The following is a 22,935-nucleotide window of genomic DNA, read 5'->3' on the forward strand; positions in this document are numbered from 1 at the left end:
TAATGGTCTTACCTGCTCTTTGTGCTTCCACCTTCTCACTGGAAAGAGTCAAGGCCAGGATGACCAAGACCAGGGTGATCCTAAATCCCAGTCTTAATTCCATCTCAGCCTTGGCTTCAGTCTGTTTTGTTTAGCTTATTATAATCATCAAGTTGTTCAGTCTGTGGAGAGATAAATAAAATCATAATTCAGTTCAATTCTATTCAATTTAATTAAAAATATTTATATATTTCTATTTATTGCATTTATATTTATATTGCATCTTGCCTATTTGAGAAGTGTTTGAATTGATCTGTGAAATGTATAGTTTCTGAAAAGTGGCCAATTGACACTAGCTGAAAAAAACAAAATCTACCCTAACTCCAGATGGGTCAGGTAGAAATCCCTCTGAACGCTAGACCTATGCAATCAAAAAATGGGATTTACCGTATTTTTCGGGCCGTAAGGCGCACCAGATTATAAAGCGCATTAAGTAAAACAAAGCAGTCAGATAAGTCAACTTGCTTCCTCCACTTCCGTACCATTGATTCATTGATGTTGAATTCTATCACAGCTGCTCTATCCCCATGTTGTTGCAGTATGTTAACAATTAACCTCATATTGTGGATGGATTATCTCAATTGTTCTCCTGACTGAATCTTGGCCATGCAATTGCATTTGTCCCTAACAATCGGGAACTCTCACGTTAACCTTTATCGAGTGGAGAAAAGTTAGCGTTCATGCTCCAGCTTCACTGTGTTTGTTATGTTAACATAGCTGTGTCGCTAGCGATCACGTACCACATTATTATATACCAGCTAGCCTAACTTCAGTAACCCTACAGACATCACTGCTGTTTAGTTTTCTGTCTTCATTTATGTTGGAAGTGATAGCAGAGCTGTACGTTTTAATTTTTTCACAAATCTCTCAGTCAGAACATGCTATATCCTGTTTAGGTGGAAACTAGCAAGCTAACTTCCGGCTAACTTCTAACTCCGTCAGAATTTGATATATTATGTTTTAATGGATGCCTGGATGTTAAACCTTTTGTTACACCTGGTAAAGCAGCAACATTGACCATTTTATTAAAGATGATTTGACTTTGTGACTTGAAGCAGACGGAGTTTTGGAATAGTCCGCGAGGCTCCTGACTACAGTAGCCGTAATGCTGCGACAATCCATCAAGCGGTGTGGCTTTTTATCTTCGCAAAGTCATATTAAAACATTTTTTAACAGATTTTTGAGTGCCACGTACCTCATAAAATCGGTTTGAGGTCAGTAAGCACAACCAGAATTCAAGGCGCACCGGATTATAAGGCGCACTATTGATTTTTGAGAAAATTAAAGGATTTTAAGTGCGCCTTAAAGTGTGGAAAATACGGTATTTTCTTTACAAACAAGTCTTTACAATCATTTAACAAAGAAGGCAATTGTTAGCGTTCCAATAGCTACAATTTAAACTGCATTAGACACCTTATATGTGTCAAAGAAAAATAAAAATCTCATCTCCACTATGGTCCAGTATTTTACTGTCTCCGCTTTGGTATGAAAGCTGGAAGGAAATGTCGTTCATTCTTAGGACATGATAATTGAAACCTAAGACTAAAATACACACTTTTTTGTTTTATAGCAGCAGTGAATACTTCATCCAGAGAAAAACTGGACTTGGTAAAGAGTGTTGGAATTTGCTGCATATATATCAACTCCAACCACATAAGGACAACGTCAGGTCTGTGATGTTTTCTGATGATAAACTGCAAAAGTTAACCAAAGTAATTTCTTACTCTTTAAAACATGCATTTAAACACACATCTAACTGCTAGAGTGCCATTTTTACAGGTTTGATCATGTTGTAGAAGACATCAGTCTGCCTCTGTTTGAATCATTTTTATGCTGTTGTCTCTGGGTGGCACTGAGAGGAGCCTGTCTTTTAAACAAAATACTATTCTTGGTCTTATTTTACACAAGTGGTTGTGTTGCCTGCTATTAAGATTGATGTGTGGCTGACTGTAGCCATAACACAGGCTCATCCTGATCTCATTGCAGGGGGTTTGTGGGGGAAGTTGAGGAAAGTCTGAGTAATGCACAGCTTGGAAAGCAATAATATAAACCATCTTTTACTGTTGGGATATTTTCACTCAATTGTGCTTTTAATGTATGTTTTCCAGAAAGAAAAAGATACATTTTTGGTGGTGGATAGTAACTTTTAACTTCCAGAAATAAAGCAGTGCTGTGTAGTTTTCCTATAACGGAAGGAGCAGGTAATTCACCTTTTACATTCCTAACAGTCATTAGAAAACTTGATATTGATATATATATTTTTTTTAAAAGAAGCTTAAAACACATTATTTTAGAAGGTTTTGTGTCTCAACAATCTGGAGAAGTGTTGGCAACAAATAAACATCTCTGGGGTTGAAAAGTTCAGCCAAAATGTCAAACACTTTAGTTGATCCATCAGGTAGCCATCAGTGAGTCAACATAGAGTCCCATGTTGAAATGCCCAACTTCAGTGAAGAAATTAACATGTTTGGTTCAAACAAAAAACAAACAAAAAAAAAACCATCATCTTTTGGGCATTTTGGATAGTTTGTCCCTTCATAAAAACTACAGAGGTTGTTGAACTGAACCAAACCTCTGGCTGCTTGTGATGATTTTGCATCACAAATCCAAGAAATAACTTCAGTTTATGTGGGTAAATATCAGTTTGTTACTGTACGTAGCACTGATTAACAGGTATCTGCATCTATGTGTTGCATCTGTACATGCCCTAAAATGCATGCAACTTATCAGTCCAGTCACATCTCTGAATAAAATAATTTGTTACGCAAAAAAAAAAAACTCAGTTAAAATGGTAATGTTGAGGCTTCAAGATACACGCAAACAGTGGCTATGCCCACTCTGTGGTGGGTGCTGGACTTCACTGAGCACATTAAAACATTAGGATTGCTTATGTTATAAGGTAGACCTTAGTCACATACTGCCACTCAGTGATAGTTTCAAAAAAGTGTGATGCAAACTGGAAACAAAGACTATTCGGCTGCTAAATAAAAGTTGTTTCTTACAAATGAAATTTTACTTTGAAGGCAAACATTCTCTGTAGCCAGGTTGTGTAAGACTTGTCACAGTTTCACAAGTATTTGCAGACAGGTCAGCATTTTCTATACAAACTACAGTGATCCTAGCAATCTGCCAGCAGCCAACGAACTTGCAATGAGGTTTTCGGTTCAACCTTGTATAAATCTTTTGAACCAGTTTCACTTAGTGATGCCAAGCACCTTCCTGCAGCCACTCATCAACTGCTAGGGAATACACTTTTTTCCTAGTGACCAGGCGATCACCAACTGATCTGGCCTTGGCAACTTTCATGAAGGAATGAATGGGAGGAAAGTTAACCGTAATATCCTTCGAGCAGGTAGGTAAATTTTGTATCATCTAAATAAAGCTAGGCTATCTGTTTCCAGTTGTTATGCTAGGCAGAGCTAGTCACCTCCAAGCTGTCAATCTGTTGATTCAGTTCTTGGCATGAAAACCTGACAACCGGTGTTGTCCAAAATGTCAAGCTAATCATTTACTCGGATTAGCTAGACTTTTTAGGACTATAGTGGAGAATGAAGTATAATGAAAGAGCATTAAGTAAACGTAACTACAGCAAATGTAAGAATATATTATTTTAAATTACAAAATGATCTAAACAGAAAGTCAGGAAATATTGTGGTGGGACTCGACAGCCTGTTGACTGTGCTTTAGCTTCTATGTAGTCTGTGACATAGAAAGTTCACTGTGGGTTGTACAAACTTCTTTAGCGTATGGTATTGCCCTTATCTGATTCTCCACTGGGCTATTTCTGCTACTTGGTTTCAATGTTGCTATTAATGAATAAAACAGGCACTTTAGCTAAATTACTGTAATTGGTCCAATTAGTGTGCATTTAACATCTAAGAAATTCAGCCCAAAGAGCAATGAAAAAAAACTACAAAAAATCTCAGCTGCTCAGCTGAATGACATTTAGTTTCAAGCTCCTAATCGTCATTACTCTGTATGTCAAACAGATTATAATTTATCGTTCTTTCATCACTTATTATATAAAACGTGGAGCTGAATTAATCTGCAGTTTTACGTAGCTACAGTATCTGACGTGAAGCTAAAAACAGGATATCAACATCCCAACCTGGGACCAGATTCCTTACAAACAGCACGTCTGTATCACCAGGCCTGTTTCCACTTCGTCTCTTGATGGTTGACCTGGGACTGCAGTGTAGATGTCTATAACAGAAGCACCACGTTTATCATTCCCGCAATGCAAAAAACAGAGAAAGGCCTTTTTTTTATGTGCAACCAAAGGAGAGGAGGGGGAAAAAGTATGTTTTCTGATAGCAGATCTGAGCAACACATAAACACAAAAAAAGCCAATAATTCAGAACTGCTAAAGAATAAAAAAGCATTTCAGAGGCGTTTTAAGGAAGCAGAATACGCAGTAATACATGGAAGACTTCATGACTTTTTTCCCCTTACCTGGCCTGTCACTCAGTCAGTGTCACTGGAGGTGTCTCTCTTTCTGTCTTTGCCTCCAGCGCTCACACCCTGAATCAGCACTGGGAAAGCATCATTATCACTTGATAATAATCCAAACTGTCACCCCTGCAGGCATCAGAACTCACGAAGGGATTATAATATAATCCAGGGAGACAATCCAGTGCAGAGTGTTGTTAAAAAGTGAGGTGAGCTTCAGCAACCTTGTGGATGAGTGGACAAGGTGGGAGGGAACTGCAAAGGGGGAAAGTGTAGGGTTTCACTTGGGGACGAGGCAGCTTCTACTGTTCTTGACTGGGCTGTGCTCTCACATAAAAAAGGCAAAGAGGCACAGCCAATTATAGAGCCAACTTTATGGATATTTTTGTCCTTTTTTTCCTCTCTGCCTCTCTCTCTCTCTCTGTCCTCCGTAGCTGCACCCATCTGAGGTGTTGCCCTTAAAGTAGAGGCATGGCTTCTTGGCAACCACCTCAACTGTCCAGCCGTTGCCACTGTTATAGCCACAACGGAGCCGCCCTGGGGCTGGCGGTGGGCTGGGCCTTATTGGCTTCTACCAGCAACACACTTTTAGAAAAAGGCTGTATTTAAGTTGGGGAAATGATTACAGAACACTTGTGCTTTCAGCTTTGTGTTGAATGGCTGTCCTTGCACTGGCTTATAGTAAAGCTCTGTGATCTATATGTTATGCTGTTTTTCTTGGTTTACACTCATGTCAGACCGCACACATTTCATTTAATATACATTTTTATCATATGAAATATATACTTGTATCCAAATTGATATGTCTCCTTGACTTTATGGTTTCTCATGTTTTTTTCTCCCAATTTAATGTTTTTAATGTTTTTTTTTTCTTTCCTTGGGATGTTTTAGTGCTTCCTTTTTGTGACATCCCAAGTTTCCTCAGATAGGATGAAATATTTATTCATGTTTGAATCAGCAGAAGAAAATGGATGGATAATTGGATGGATGGGCTGTGTATAAAAGTACAGTGCAGGTGTGGGCAATTCATTTCCCCAAGGGGCCACATCAGAAATCAGGACCGCTAAGCTGAAATCAATTCTACTCAACATTAATTTTATCTCTTTATAAACTGTTACTGGTAAGAGTAGATGTTGCAATTAAGGAATGAGAAGACAAAATATTTGTGGTAAAAATGCCAACATTCTATCATATTACAGCAACATTCGCAAAAGCAGTTCTGAATAAAATGTGTATGCTTTCACAAACTTTCAAAGACTTTCAACTTTATTCAACTTGGTATTGCATTTTCACTTGAAGTTACTTCATCTTTAGTTCTTGTTCCTTCTTTAGTGAGAAAAGGTTAATCTGTGCTTGAACAAATGGATTAACGTCAGTGATTGAGGTGAAAATTCAAAAGACAGTACAGCAACAGCAAGGTCTGCCTTCCATTCTGTATCTGAAAGCTCTTTGCCTTTCTTCTCACAAAACATTTAAGTCACTTCACTGAAGTCAGAGGTAAAGCCATGTGCTTAATTTGTGGAGAGCACATTGCAAAGTTTTAGAAAGGTTATGGACCTGACAACAGAAATCTGTGAGTTGTGTGTGAAGAAAGGCAAAGAGCTTTCAGATACAGAATGGAAGGCAGATCCAGCATTTGCTATACTGTCTTTTAAAATTTCACCTCAGTCAAAGTTGTACATTACAATACATTAACAAATGTATTAAACCACTTGACATAAAAACAAGAAAACACAAAGATTTTCAGAAATCTGTCGAGACTTCTTTAAAACTGAACATTATACTGTTATTTATCAGGCCAATCACATAAGTTGAAGTTTGTACACCCAAATTTGAGCCAGCACTAGTACACTTCTCTGAGAAGCCTCAAATTAATTGAGCACAGCATACAACCACTAAAAGTAACTTTGTAACATATGGAACTAGTATATAATTTTAAAAAATCTGTTTCTTTCTGTTCAAATGATACATTTGAAAATGTAGATATCAGCAATATTTCTATTTTAGCTTTATTAAATTCCTTTTGATTAAAGAGTTTTTACATGTAGTGTTGGATTAACCTTTACAGAAACATAAAAAATGTTTTTGGTAGTTACCAGTTTTGTTCATTTAGGTCAGTCTAATGAATGTGTTAAGCGCTCAATAACTATTTAACTCGTCATTTCTTATCAGTCTTATACGAGCCACTTAGCGACAATCAAACAGCCGGAAGTGGCCCGGGCAGTACAGCATCCAGAACTCGTCTCCAACCACCCAAAGCTCCCAAAAGTCACCAGATCATGTACAAATGAGAAGGTTGATGGTTCGATCTCTGGCTGCTCTAGTTTGCATGATAATGTATCATCGGACAAGATACCGAATTGCTCCTGATGCATTCATTAGGAAAAGTGCATCTGTGAAAGAGGCATGTTGAATAAAGTGATTTCACTGCTCAAATAGAGTACTATATAAGAACCAGTCCACTTACCTCTCTCTGTTGGCATACCTGTCAATCAAAATGTCCACCACTACTACCATGACTTTAAGTCTCACCAGTATAGGAATGGAAGAATTACAACAACAAAATCACTCAGTACACTTGTTATGAAGCAGAAAACTCCTTAAGTTGGACATGCTGACATGGCCATTTGAAGGGATTGACTCACTTTTGGAGCCTGCCTCGAGAGGACTATGAAAGAACTACAGTTTTGTTTTTTTGTTGTTTTGTTTTTTTCATTTATCATTGGTTTCATTTTTTCAGCCCTAGAGGCTGCCACTTGGACCAAACACATTTTTTTTTACCAACCATCCAATCCCATTTGATAGATAACTGTGCCTGTGCTCTGATTTGACAGACCGGTGATTCAGTGTGGGCTCCAGGCACTTGTAGAGTTATTGCTGCTGGGCCATGAGCCTTTAAATACATAAAAAGTTTCCTTCTCGTTTTTTTTTTTTAAATATGAAATCACATCAACTATTCTGAAGTTTTAGAAAGGCTTTGATTTACAGTAGTAGAAGACTGCTGTGATTCACATTTCTCTGTACAGTGATGTCTTTATCATGCGTGGTCATGCTCCTCGACAGTGACCACACAACACTGTGGTCATGCCACACGTCATGTTTCGTGCAGTTGTCTCCACATGCTTTTACGCCACCTTAGAATACAGCCAAATCTTGTGCGGCGCAGTCAAGGCACCTTAATGCTCCAAAGTCAGTATTTGAATGTCATGGACAACAACATTAGCCATTCCACTGAGCCCTATTTACAGTGTCTTTGTAGCTGAGGCAAGTGAGCACAGGCCGGGCTATGTATAGGCTCAGTGTGAAGTGGATGAAGTAGGCTGACGATTCAGGGCAGATGCACACGATGAGTGATGGTGTCAGTCTGAGAAACCGTCTGTCGCCTTGTGTGAGAGGGCTAAAGAGTTGACCAGCATGTTTGGTGAGTGAGAGGCTGAAGGCATCATGTAGTGTTGGAGAAAGCCATCTGTCATGCAACCGACAGCCAGGCTTACTGATACAGGCTTACTCTCACAATGTGCTTCCAGTTTTTGTCTGAGAGTTAGTGGTCGAGCAGACAATCTTTAAGAATGAATTTCTCACATATTTTACCATTTTATCTTAGTGAAAGTATCATGTTCATTTGGCCTATTCAATTCAATTTTATTTATATAGCGCCAAATCACAACAAAAGTCGCCTCAAGGCGCTTCATAGATACAGAGAAAAACCCAACAATCATATGACCCCCTATGAGCAAGCACTTTGGCGACAGTGGGAAGGAAAAACTCCCTTTTAACAGGAAGAAACTTCCGGCAGAACCAGGCTCAGGGAGGGGCGGGGCCATCTGCTGCGACTGGTTGGGGTGAGAGAAGGAAGACAGGATAAAAGACATGCTGTGGAAGAGAGACAGAGGTCAATAGCAGATATGATTCAATGCAGAGAGGTCTGTTAATACATAGTGAGTGAGAAAGGTGACTGGAAAGGAAAAACTCAATGCATAATGACAGGTTGTGTAAAGCGCTTTGGGGTCCTTACGGACTAGAAAAGCGCTATACAAATACAGGCCATTTACCATTTTGATAAAGTCTACTCTCCACTGCTGTGTAATCAAATTATTGTAAATGTGTGTAATTATTTGGAAAAAGAAAAGTTTTGAGTCTTTTCTGTGAGAAACCAGCTGACCTGAACAACATAGCTTGGTTTATGCCACATTACTTAAGAGTAGCATGTACGGTACTTAAGAGTTCTTCAACATCACATCACAACATCGCAAAACTATCGTCACACAATTTAGTATGACATTGAATTCTTTTAATATTTGACTAGTGATTCCATACAAGCAGTTTTCATGTTCCAGTGAGCATCTATAAGTCCTGAAAAAGGCCACACCCTGAACAAGCTGCCATCCTATTGCAGTGCTAAGACACAGAAATATACAACCATTCACACTCATGTTTTCCAGTGAGAAGTGAAAATAAAGTTATGGCTCTTTCCTTATTTATTTAGGTAAAAGATTCAAAATAACTGGCAGGATTTATTATTATGACTTTAATCTCAGAATTCAGATTTTTTTCTCAGAATTCTGGAAAAGAAAAAAAAGACGTGCCCACTTTTTCTTCTGGTGGCCCTAATCGTCTTCCGTACATTTGAGAGGAGACCTGTTGTGCTGAAATTATGTCGACCAGATCAGGTAGACATCAGTAACCACTGTTACATGTCAGGCCAATTCCAATGATTCACAGATTTGTGACATCTTCCTGTCTGTGAGAGCTCACAGCTGTCCTACTGTCATCATAAAAGTATTGGAGTTCTCCGGCACTTTATGCATGTTTTCTGTTGAATTACCCACATTCCAGTTTAGATTCACTTATAGAATATCCCAGGCTCTCTTCGACTTCAGCTCCTCATCTTTTGAAGCTAGGAGGTTCACATGAGCTCTCTGTATATTTCTCATGACTCCCTTGAAAAGCATCTTTTTGCCCGAACTTTTCCTGGTGCAGACTCGTCTCTGTCCATTCTCAAAGATGGCAATCTCCTCCATGATGTCGAGACTTGTTCAGAGACATTTTTTGATGACAGAACAGAGAGCATCTCAGTCCTTGAATAACTGAGTTTTTAGTCAGATGATTGGTGGAAAAGAACTCAAAAGTATGAAGGAACAAATCATGTGTTTTGTCCTTATGTTTATTCCAGTTTTCTGGTCCCTGCCTGCTTTTTCCCACAGACAAGACTATATACAGACCAAAGACAGTATAAAAGATGGATCATGTTTTACAATCCAAACAAATGTTGAATCAGATTGTGAACCTGAACGCTCTCCAGCTAACAACTTGTGATTAGCATACTGGGGATAATTCAATTCAGTTCAATTAAATTTTATTTATTTAGCAGCAAATCACAACAACAGTTGCCTCAGTGTGCTTTGCATTGTAAGATAAAGATCCTACAATATTACAAAGAAAACAGAGAAAACCAGAATAATCTCCATGATGCCCCATCAGCAAGCACTTTGGAAATTTCAGAAATTTCAGAAATTAATTATTTAATCAGTATGACCTGAAACCCGCAACTAGGGTTATAAAATCACTAGCAGTGTTTACAGGGGTCACAGTTTCAGAGAGCTGAGAGTTGTTTTCAGTCCGTCTGTGAGCCACACTGGTTTCAAAACACCTCAATGGTATCTGCCACTGAACCTGAATGACAAAGACAGCTACTTTCTGTACCATAAAACTTCTTACTGTTCCAGGGTATCACTCTTGAGGGCCGCCCTTCAGTAGAGTCTGTGAAATTAGTTCTTGTCATTGTTGACTTGTGTAGTGTTGTACTTAGACTGCCCTCAGAGGTCAAACACACTGCAGCTTAAGAAAAACTGGCAAATAGAAAAATGGTGCAAAGACAAACAGAACACAATGGATGTTCAATAAAACAAGAGAAATAGCAATAAAATGTAATAGCTGCGGAAGTGAAAGAAACCAAAACATACTGAAGATCGCACTGAAACAAGGACTTTTACTAGAAAGTCTGATGTGATGTGTAGAAGGTTCTTTACTAGAGAGGTTAACTTCTTAATATACAAACATGTTGTTTGTGCTTTGTTTTTTCTTATTATTGGGGTCCACAAGAGACAGCACTGCATATGCAGATTTTTAATGAGTGGAAAAACACTGCAAACAGTTATATCATTGATTTTGTTGCAGGTTTGGCTTGAAAAGTTTTACTTTTCTTGTTTAGTGGCTTTTATTGTTTATTCCTGGCCAGAGGTCACAGTTGGCATAGACTATAACCCTGAAAAAGCTTTTGAAGCTTTTCCTTTGGTGTTTATAAGACGCTGACTCCAAGCAGCAGATTTTCACTGCAGTAAATCTTTCAGTAACTGCTGTTTCTGACCACTTGGGGGCAGTGGAAAGAAGTTTTGGATCCACAGTCTCCTTTTTATTTCTAGAGCAAACATAGCACTTAGTTACCAAAGATAATTTAATGAATAAAGCAGACAGTATATAATGGCAGTAATGACAGTGAGCTCACGGGTTCATACTTTGGGGTGAGTTACATCTCTAATGTTACCTGCCTGGCTCGTTTCCAAAAGCCACATTAAAGCACTTCCAGGGTGGAGGAGTGTGATCAAACAACAACAAAAAACTCAGCTGGCATTCAGAAACTCCTGTAGCTGCCTATAGGTCGAATTAATTCTGCTTAGAAAAGCAGAATTGCTTTAACAAATCAGAAAGAATGATAATTTAACAAAACAAATGCGCTCCCGACCTATCTACACATCTGATCATAAACCAGGTTTTTTTCATTGCATTTTCTGTTTTTGGGCCACAAAAAAATCTTGATCCGGGTCTTTGTGCCAACAGCATGTACAATACACCCCCGAGATTTCATAAGGAGCTATTTTCACACTGGAGACATTTGAGTTAATAAAAAATAAATAAATAAGCACTGCCGAAGAGTAATCATTATGTTGTACATTCCTGCTTAAAATACTAGAAATCAGGTTTCCAGTTGGAGTACATTCCAGTCTATACCAGTCCTCTGCATGTGTGTGCTTTATGATGACATCATCCTATTTTATTAGAGACATTCCAGAGGGACTGCATTGTTATGCTTTGCGATCAAGGCTTTTTTCCTCATTAATCTGCAGTTAGCAGCACTTGGCTTCAGACTATAAAGTTCCTGTTCTCTGCTTCCACCTTCAGCTGACTGTCGGTTCAGAGTGCAGCTTGCTTACTGCCATCCTCCTCGTGGCTCTTCCTGGCACTTCCATTCTCCCAGGAGGCTGCAGGTGCAGGCGGCTGTTTGATGCCTTTCCCAACATGTGGCTGTCCTCGAAGAAGCCTCTCTCCCCGCTGCCCTTTGCCTTGGACACCTTGGACCAGCTTGCGCTCATCTGCTGATAATCCTAGTGTTGACGTGTTTGAATTGCACTGATCCTCTTCTAGGCATTGTGCTCTAGGCAGCCTTAGCCGCCTCCAACCTGTCTCCTCCTGGAAGTTGCCAGGGATGTGGCACGCCGCCTCTCTGCCACATGCAGCCTGAGCTTTAATTTGAGGGAAAAATGAGGGAGGGTTAGGTTTGCTGCACAGAGGAGCTGGGGTACCTCGACACACCACATCCTCCAGATGCTTGTGTCCATCCTGCTCTATGGGGTTGGCACGCGTCAGCTGTGGCCTTGCTGATTGATTTTGCTGCTGGGCTTTGACTGGTGCAATGGAAGCAGAAGGAAATGCCTCTGCTTTTACCAGTCTTTGCCTCATGCATGATTTTGCCTTCCTCGTATGGGTCCCATCCAGCTTACAAGAGGCTGGGTTGGGTTCTTGGTGGATAAACTTAAGCTTTTCCTTCTGAGCCTCCTTCACCTTCTCTGGCAGCTCCAGCGGGGCAAGTTTCAGGGGTCGTCTGAGGGCTTGAATCTCAGTCTGGTTTTCTACGTCAGGCTTCGGAGACTTGAGAGCTAACAAGTCCAGCTGTGGCAAGCCTTCCTCGGTAGGCAAGGAGGTCACAAGGTGACCCGCTGCCTCCCTTTCATGGCCCGGTGTCTTGGAGTTGCGGCCCTTTTTAGCAGCTGGTCTCAAGTTTTGACCATTCCGATGCAACGTGGTATTTTTAGCTTGAATAGTCAACATTTCTTCTTGCTGCAAAACACCATGAACAAAAGACACGTTATTGACTCAGATGAATCATACAATAAAAAATAATGTGACTTCTACCAGTTAGAATTTTGAAAAACAACTTTTTAAGAAGACGTTTGATGGCAGTTGCGTTACTCTAAGGATGATAAATCATTTCCGCAGTTAGGCTAACCCATACCCTTCTTTAAACTGAATTTTCAGCTGTTTTCTAAGAAGAAAATCACAAAATATGCTTGTTTGGTATGTGGCTGAAACATGTTCTAACTCCAACCGGGTCTCTGATGTCTCGGTGGATGTTAGGATGCTCATTAATGTTAATATGGGCAGTAACTGGGAGAGCCAGGTATCTCTGTAGCTCTTAAAAGCTCATTAGGATGGCTGTTTCGAGGAACTGTTAGGCTCAAGCCATTCTGGAAAATAACTGAACACCTGGATTCGGATCTATTTATTAACGACTGATTAATATTTACAACTGCCAACTTGAACATCTATAATAAACTGAGGAACTATTTGCTTACTTACAGCATTGGCTGTTTTAAATTTAGAAAGTCATCAATACAGATCCCTACTTTGCAGTGAGCGTTGGCTGTGGTCATAAATACACTTAATGGTGCTGTCACTGTGATCAGCATGGAAATGTAATGAAATGTTAACACATTTGTTTTTCAAATGCTGCACAGTGTCCTTTAGAACAGTGGCCACAAGCCTGAAGGCTGGGAGAACAACAAAAGGCCGTGAGATGAATATTCAGATGGAAAATCAGGAAGTTTGTGATACACGGAATGATTCCGTCTTTAGATCTATACAGTTTTTTATATACAGTTTTACTGTATACAGTGAATCTTATTAAAATATTTTTTTAGCACATGAAGGGAAAATTGCTCTTTATATGACAGAAGAACTGTTGATGACTTTACTTTGATCATATCTGCACATATAACTAAATTAAATAAATGCAACAGACAAAACTGTCTCTCAACACATCCAGTAAGATAAATATTTTCTGTTTTCATTCTTAACTTCAAAAGTTCCTCATTCCTAAGGCTTTTTAAAAGTTTATTACACTCACATCACACGCTTATGCTGCTGGGTTATTACTGCACACCAGAAATAAATAAGCTAGTACAGTTCACACGTCTTAGCTTGGGATTTTTTTTTAATTATTAATGAATTAAAGAAACATAGAATGAGAAGCAACAGATTATACTGGAAATAGTGCCTGCTCGACCAACTACACTCAAAAGAAACAAAAAGGCTTACTTTAACTAATTCAATGACATATAATTTTTCCATGTAAAATGTTCAATTTAATGAAATCTGATCAAATGAAACTTAGTTGATTGGTCTACTTTCAGTTTTTGCCGATCACATAATTTGAATAAATAAACTTTTGGTTTTTTGGAAGTTTTTTTTCGTTGTTTCATCTGGACAGTTACTGTAAAGTCATTGCTTATTATTTATGCATTATTAGAAGGTGATCTAAGACATAACTGTAAAACATGACTACATCTGCACATGCACGTTGACTTTCTCATAGATAACAAGTCACTGATGAGAATCAGTGTAAGGATACTCACAGGTTTAGCAAACATCTCTTGCTTGAACTTTTGTTGAATCATATCTCGCAGAGAGGAGCGTTCTTGTTGTCCCTGCTCCGTTGGACCGTGCCACCCGGGTGAAGGCAGTGCCACTATAGTTGCAATGGATTTTAGCAGCCTTAATGTCATTATACAGATTAGGGTCACAATAAGGCACAGTGATCTCTGCTGATCTCCAGCTTAGCAGCCAGTGTCCACACTCACTCTGAGTTCTTCTTGTTTGTTTTCATTCCCCCCAGCAGGATTTTACGCTAATAAAAAATGAGTAGCACCTTTCTGCTCAAATTATGACTGAAAAGTAGCAGTTATTTTCATTTTTCACTGACCACCAGATGGTGCCAGAGACAACCTTTAAAGAGTACTGTGACCTCACTTTTGCATACATAACAGGGCCAGCTGTGAGCTGCAAGAGACCTGCAGAAATTTGATTCTAACTTATCAAATATTAATATAATCATAAAACAAACCATGTTTTCCTCCTAAATAACAGTAAGTTTCCATTTGCACACATTATAAAAGAGCTGCTTTGCATTTTAAGATTCCAACACTTAACACATTACTATCTGGAAAATCTCTGAATACTCACAATATTATGCCGCATACATACAGCTGGAGCAAACAGGGAGTTCTGTGACAATTCGTAACCGATTGAGCTAAACATCACACAGCCTCGCGTTACATGAAGATAAAGGTGACACTGACGCAGGCTAAATTCACAGAACCTCTCTGGAATGTAAAAACGTCTGTCCAAGTTTCCTAAAAACTGAGCACCTGAATGGTGATTCTGCTTGAATTATTAATTTCATTTTGTTTTCATCTCATATGCACTGTCACAAACTGTTTGGGGTCACTAAGAAATGATCTTGCTTTTAATGTTTTCATGTTTTTACATGCAGATGCATTCAGTCTCCTTTAATCATTGATCATTTTTAATGGAATATTGGCACAAATGTACAGCAGCCATGGAGTTTTTGGTTGCTGAAAATCCGGTGGAACATTGTGTTACCTAATGCAAGTTTATCAGGGTAAAAGGCTGATCGATCATTAGAAAAACCCTTTTACAATTATGTTAGCACAGCTGAGAACTGTTCTGCTGATTAAAGAAGTCGTCAGGCTAGCTGAATGTCCGGAGCGTGAGCAATTACAAAAACAGAGTCATCTTCATTTGTTTTAAAGAAACAAAGGATATAACTCAGCGGACATGACCTAAAACATAAAAATTGTATGATATTACTTTATACTAGTCCCTTCTTAGAAGCTAAATGCCTTTAACCAATGCAGAAAGAGAAGTAGGAGACAGAACTAAGCATGAATCCCTTACAGGTTCTCAACTGGCAACATCATTAACATGTAGCAACGTATCCATGAAGCCACAGTCTCATTGTCAACAGTGAAAAGGGACGTATTGCATTGACAACTAGAGTGCTAAAAGTCTGCAAGGAGATCCTCTGAAGAAGGCAAACTTTTAAATGCTTATTTCTAACCTCGTCAGTTTCTTAGGACATTTATCTGATGTGATCATAGCTCCAATTCACTTTGCAACTCACCCAATTAATAGATTTTCATAAAAAAAATTCTCCAGACTTTTGACCTTACCCCTATGTCGTTATAAGAAACTAATAATGCTGCGGCGCAAACAGCGTTATATTCATATAAAGCTATTTGGTGATATATATATCAGACTGAACGTATGACAGATCATCTGGTTTGAAGAGTCACACATTTACTTACCAATGTAAGACGGTTCCTTTTGGTGATACTATTACATCATCTGCAGTTCACACAACACATTGTGGGATTAAAAATAAGGTGGGCAAAGAACAGATGTTTTTGTTAACTGAATTCAGCTGGCTGTGGTGTGGATATGTGGCCAAAGCTGAAATTCCTCTGATGTTCACTTCAGGCTGCCTCCACTTCACTCCAGAGAGTCACTGAAATGGACCGAGCAACCTTTATTTTTGTAGCCCTTCTTAATGAAATGATCAGGAAAAGCATCCTTTGTAAAATTCTCCTAAATCCAACATGTGGAGCGACCCACTGTGGCAATCCCTTGTAGACTGTCCAACAAGTTTTAGTTTCAGTTTTGCTGAGTGAAAGTCTGGTATTGTGTTAATCTGTAACTCATCTCAAATAAGCAGTTTGTGTCTGTGTAACAAACGCTCTACAGTTTATGGATATAGCTAGCTAATCAAGCCTGCTAGCTGTCTCCCAATTTAACATACTAATCCAGCCCCTTGTCCCATTATTTGTCCCATTTACTCCAATAAAGCAACATGTGGGGAGGTCAAAATGCTAACGTTGAGGCTTCAAAATTCAGAATTAAAATGAATGGGTGTTGTCATGTGTTTAATTCTATCGCGTAAATGTATGTGGTTTAAAACCCAGTGTAATACTTTAAATAAAGCCCGCCCACAAAAAAAATATCAATTTAACTTCACTGATTACAAAAAAACAAAAGGAAATGTAAAAGAAAATGAAATTTACTGCATGATTTGTAACCTTTGCATTACCTTAAGAAAGGGGCGCTGAAGGTGCTGTGTAGACATGTCTGCTATATTATCAATCTTCACTGGAATTACACTTTAATCCCATTTCTCTTCACTTCACACGTAATTCTTCTCTTTTTCAGTCTAAATATCTTGAGACAATCAAGACAAGACAATGATGTGCTGTGTGCTGCCTGCAGGAATATTTGCAGATCGTAATCACCCTCCTTTTGCAGCTTGGTTTAAATTTTAGCTCTATTGCTCCGACATCAGCCTCATTCACTGTATTTAGAAGCAGACTTTTCCTAAATGGATGAGACTTGTGTGAGATTAGTTGAACCATCAAATGTACAGACAGACTCAATCATCTTTTTTTTAAAAAAATCTCCTGTTCTCCATTGTCTTGTTCTCTTGCATCCCTCCCCTAAAAACGAAATGTCAGCACCTGCTTATTGCATCATATTATTGGTGTGGTGGAGTTGGTACCACTGCAGAACAACTTGGCTCTGCTTACATGATTATTTGAGATGCAAAATTACAGGCTTACCGCCAAGAGAAGGCCTCAACGCCCCTCTGCCACTGTTCTTATTGTGTCGCCCTCTGTGTTGCCTGACGTTCAGGGCTGACAGTATAATTACTACGGTGTGGGAAGAGGATAAAAAGGGACGTTTGTTCATTCTCCCACCTACTAAACATCCAGCTGCACCACATGAGCCACTCACAGAGAAGAAGGTGGCGACTACCAGAAATCCTTCATAACATAAAATTGAATGCTTACAAGCTGTACCTTATTACTGTGTCATGTGCAGAGGACTAAACTTACTAAAAGGTTAAGTCCCAGGCGTCTCTGGCTCTTAAATAGTTTTCATCGTACTTATCTAACAGACAGTTCAGAATTTATATTTAAACAAATGTGACTTCTCCTTTGTGGAGTCCCTCAAGGCTCAGTCCTTGGACACCATTCTGTTTCCTATATATGTGTTGTCTTTGGGTGATATACTTTACAGTTTTAAAGGAATTTCCTACCATTTCCTACCATCTCAACAGCTTCTCCTACCTCAGCTCATGTTTTTATGCTATCACTAATTGGAAGTGTTTAAATTTCCTCGAACTCAACTCTGATAAAACTGAGGCTTTTGTTCTCTATAAAGAATCTTGGTGTTATTTTTGACTGCTGTCTGAATTTTGAAACTGGAAATTTGAGTGCGCACTTCAATTTTCTCCCGTCTTGACAAGACACATACTTGTCTTTTGTATTTCTCAGTCCTCTCTTGGTTGTCAACTGGTCCAGGATGCAGCATCTAGGCTGCCAACAGAAACTAGCCAGTAATCACATAGAACCAAATGTTTCTGTTATATTATCCTGGTTTGTTTCGGACCAACCAAGTGCTTGTTAGAAACAGGGTTTTTTTAGAATAGTTATGTTATTTTGTGCTTAGTTAGGATTGGTGTTTGTTTTTGTTTCCCCCTATTGTGTGTAAATGGTTTGGCCAAACCACTACAAAGGTGACCCTCCTGTGTCTTTGTGTTTAGGCTAGGTTGCCAGTTAAGTTGTGTCTACTTTGTTTGTTTAAGCTTCTGGAAGTTACTTTTTTATTAGAGTTATATTTAGTTGACCTCTCTTATGGGTCTACTAATTATATTTTGAACTTTGTCTTTCTGAACTTATTGTGGGGGTTAAAAAAAATTTTAAAAGCCCATTTCTGAAGACATGTTTCCTGTGTCTTCTATGCTTTTGCTGCTTGGTCCCTCACATGTGTCTAACCTAAAGCAAAACCATACCACCAAACATGAATAAATGAAGAATGGAAATTACCATCATCTTTTCATTGCAGTGTCCTTTTTTGCTTTCTTGTCATAGGAACTGGAAACAATGTCAAATAGCCAGTTAGGCTCTATGCAAAGCTGACCTTGGAACACCTCTAAATCTCAATAAAAAAGCACATAACCTTAAATATTCTTGCTAAGTATCTTTGTTTCTACTCATTTGTTTTCTAAAATGCACAAATTTGGACGGCTAGTTTTTCCCCATGGTTTTAGTTTTTATAATAAATTAAGCTATTATTCAGCTTTAAGCAGTCCTGGAAGTGATATCAATAATCTCATCAGGAAGAAACTGAATGAGCATATTTCTCAATAGGTTAATATAATCCCTTTAACATGGACACTTACGGAAATAAAGTAAAACTTAAATATTTTAAGCACGGGCATGGTGATTTGGTTTGCATACAATTATCATTTATTTTCTCCTGCAGCTGAGATTTGCTCTGATCCTTGCCTGACCACCCAAGTACTTAAGACCTCTCTCTTCATAGTTTTAATTCTTAATTTTTTTTAACCAAATACTTTGGTTGCTTCTGGCTTAGAACCTTCTCTAAACTTTCTCTTAAAAGATAAATCAACAACATGTTATAAATTTTGAGAAAAACTGATCACAAATTAGTTTGATAAACTTGCCTGCAGCTGTTTAATGAATATGTAACAATGAAACTCCCCGGACTGGATTTTGTTCTCGAAATGAAAAACTCTTCTTGGATTTTGGTAAAATGACTTCAAAGTTGGAGATGTTAAGCACTTACAAGAAGACAGAGGCTTTCAGAAGGAGGCTCATCATTTTTATTCAAGTGTGTTATGGCTTCACCCAGGCTGTTCAAACCCAGTGAGTCACCCACACCAAATCATGCACACACACTCACCAAAAAAAAAGGAAAGAAAGACAAAAGAAAACATACAAATGTAAAATATTATGTAAAATGTTCATTGCACTCTGAACAAATCTCAACGATCTCTTCTCTAAATGTTGAAAAGAGAGCCACACCAGAGAGCACTGTACAGACATCAGTTTCAAAATTGCAACAGAGGACGTCAGTGGCCTCAAACCACATGATTACCAGCAAGATGGGCTATAATCTCCTGTAAGGAATATGGTACATGGTATTTTTTTGTTCATCAGACCTACAGAAGAACCTATTGCAAAGGATATTTCACAAATAGAAGTTATGGAACACACTTTCTATTATTACACAGATAGTAGTGCAATTTGTGTCTCTTTGTCCCTGTCGTAGATAAACATGGCACTGTTGACAGAGAAATGGCCTGCACATACTGCCACATGCAGTAAGGAACACCTGGAAGCCAAGCATGGCCACATACGGGATGCCGTAAAAAGAAGCAGCAGCCAATGACCAACGGGAATCAAATCACCTCCGTATCGTATGACCCCACGTGGCAGAAGACAATATGCAGCCGTGTTTGTCTGGTGAGAGCAATGGCGTGTGCGGCTGTTTCTCCGTGCCGTCTGCATCTGTTACAGAGTAACATTCAGTCGAGGACCATCAGCGTGACATGTGACGTGGTGGTTGAAAAATCAGAGTAATATGAACGCGTGTGGGAGGGGGATGAAAAACGATCTGACTTGCAGCTCATGAAGATTAAATGAGTTAATTTGTTTGCTTCTTCCATTCAAAAAAAAAAAAAAAAAAAGATCCATTATGGCTGATACATTCCCCAGAAATGCTGCTTGGAAAGGTTTTACTGTGAAAGTGGAAGCAAAGCAGATGCCACTGATCACTTAGTGAGCGTAGATATTTGGTTAACCCTATCAGTGTTCTGGTAATGATAGATCTCGATAATGGTAACGATCATTCTGGTGTACTGCATTCTCAGAGTAACAGGTGAGAGGAGGAAGCACTGAAACGTCTCAACAACAAAGTCCAAAAAGAACAGTTGTTTTCTCTTCAGTGTACTCTTCAAGTACATTCAGATAACCTTGAGCTATATTAAGGTTTCATATTATCAACAAATCCCCCAAAGAGATCAAAATCAATGATGCATACAGCTGTCTCACTATCTGACCTTATATATTTTTGTGACATTAAGCTGGAATTCCATCATCCGCTTCCTTGGTTGATTGGGATTATATGACTAAGTAAAATGGGGGAAAACAACAACAACCACAAAAAGAAAACGGGGGACTTGGAGTAAGAATCATGAATCATCATCACCCTAAGCTAAGTTTGTTTGTGCATTTTGGATGGCTGATTTTCTGGCCCTGCTCTTGTCTCAACGCTCTTTAGCTAGAAATCTATCTGCCAAGCATCAAACAGCAAGCAAAGTTCTTAAGGTGATAACATCCAAGAAACCTTGGGAGCTGCATATTTATCTTGGGAAAGAGTAAATATTGTTCTTTTGTATAGATCAGTAGATCTATTGATCTATACATGACTCCAACTGTAATGTTAAACATGTTTACTGGAGAATCTTTCTCACAACATATCCTTTTTCATTGGCAATGTACAAAGATATTAAGTAGCTGTTAGCTTAAAACTGACGCTCCTGACTCTCAACGTTGACTGCGGGGTTTGTGTGTTTTAGCTTGCCTCTTATAGCTCAGTGACGCCTCATTGAGGCCACCCTAATTGAGACTAGGAAAAATACGTGGTTACTCTGTGATTGTGTTTGTCAATCAATTGAAAGTAGTTGCAGCAACCAGCTGGTTACCTAACCTGTGTTAGCCTGGGGGCCACTTTCAGTTACAAGGCGATTTTGTATTTTGCAGTAAAATGACAATTTATCATTTTATCAGTTTATTTCTATATTATCACAAACAGATGTTGGTATGTAGTTACCAGCTTGACCCCATTCAATTGCAGACTGATAGCAACAAGAACAAGAGCTCCATGTTATTGCTGATACATCAGGGTCGCTTTAAAGATGGCATCTCACTTCAAGTGGTCGCGGACTTGGTTGCACACAGTCACAATCAATTTGTCATGTCGCCATCTCTAACCACTGAGTGGCTGCAGCATTAGCTAATTGAAGTACCCACATGCTACCAAACATAGCTAAATATGGTTTTAAGTTGATAATGTCAGCTGATTCTTTCAAGTTCACAAAAAATAGCTGATGCAGCTTCGAAAATAGGCTGTATCAGCTTTGCGTCAGTATTTACCCCTTAGCCGTAAAAGGCTTTTGGGGTATTGTCATTACCCTGCTGTGTGGGCGAGCAGATGGCGTGAACACCTAAGTTTGTGAATGAGGTAAAAATTGATGCCATAGGTGTATTTACTAAAAAAAAATCTCAGCCGAATCTGAATCTCAGTGACCTCAACCCCAAAAGTCAGACGTCAAGTTTTCTGAAAATCTTGTGAATGCAACAACTTGATAGTAAGGTGACGTAGGATTCTAAAAACTGCTAGCATAGTTGTGTCTTCTAGGAGGCTGAGGGGAAGCATTGGCTATGGGTAGTGTTTTTAATTAATACTATAAGTTTTCTGTGGTTGTGGCCTGTTGTGGGTTATGTTGAACTTTCCATGTTATATCCTTTAAACCTGTCAAATAATCACACTCCTTGTGTTTCTTGCACCATCTGACTTCATTGTGGGAGGTTGTGGCAAAGCTCAGCAATTATCTCTGAAAGCACAGTGTTACTATTACTGAGGAGTAGCGACCCAGCATTATGAGAAGGATACCCAAGCTGCTATACACCACAATAATCTTTTGAACCATTATGAGATGATTGTGTCTTTTAAAAGTTAGGAAGTGATTCAGTCTGCTTTGTCAATGAGTGAGTGCCTGACTCTGCGTGGTGGGGTTCAGATGTTGATTTCCTTATCATCATACGACTTATCAGGACTGAAATCTGTCTCTATGTAACCGCATCTGCTCTATTGTTAGCCCGAAGCCAGACTGCTATAGTCTAACAATAGATTTGGTAACGTACAAACAGATCTGCTGTTGAAATGTGCCCACTTTAACAGAAACACTGACTGCTGTTTCTTCAAGGCACATATGCTGATGTGTAAAAATACATATGCATCTCAGCCATGAAAAGGCTTGTTTTTTTATTCCAAAGATTGTTATCTAAATATGCTGTACAAAATGTTTAAAAGCCAGTAAAGTTCCAATAATGAAACAATGCTTTTAGGGCTTCTCTTAGACTCCATGCCTATGTTTGTCACGACTGAATAGGATCCATAGCTTTTTACCGTTTGCCCAAACAGAATGGCATTCACCTTGTGAGGCATGCTCAGCTACCCAGGAAATTAATAAAAGCCTGTTAAACACAAGGCTGCAGAGAATACTGAAGGTCACGCTTTAACTTGAAAGTTAAAGTGCAGAAGTTTTACCAGGTTTCCAGGAGTATTCATTGATTTTTACATGACATAACCTGCTATGGGAATAAAAAGGCTCCCAGGCCTGTGCAACTTAAAAAAAAATTCTCGCCATCCTGCTCCATACTTTACAAAGAA

At 38.9% G+C, this 22,935-nt stretch overlaps 1 protein-coding gene across 3 annotated transcripts in view; it reads right to left on the reverse strand.

Moving 5' to 3' along the window:
• col22a1 (collagen, type XXII, alpha 1) overlaps positions 1–4,893 on the reverse strand; it is a 71,903-nt gene extending 67,010 nt beyond the window's left edge. The window contains exons 1-3 of one of the 3 annotated variants that reach the window (XM_080863779.1): positions 4,492–4,893; positions 4,167–4,242; positions 13–161 (exon numbers count right to left, since the gene is read on the reverse strand). In XM_080863779.1, coding sequence (XP_080719905.1) covers positions 13–103 — 91 coding nt within the window. In that variant the 5' untranslated portion in view covers positions 104–161; positions 4,167–4,242; positions 4,492–4,893. Of the gene's footprint in view, positions 1–12; positions 162–4,147; positions 4,243–4,491 lie in introns of all 3 variants that reach the window. The other 2 variants (XM_080863777.1, XM_080863778.1) reach the window with 2 other exon arrangements.
• Between the last annotated feature and the right edge of the window lie 18,042 nt (positions 4,894–22,935).

Source organism: Rhamphochromis sp. 'chilingali' (assembly GCF_963969265.1).
Source record: "Rhamphochromis sp. 'chilingali' genome assembly, chromosome: 17".
Classification (NCBI taxonomy): Eukaryota; Metazoa; Chordata; class Actinopteri; order Cichliformes; family Cichlidae; genus Rhamphochromis; species Rhamphochromis sp. 'chilingali'.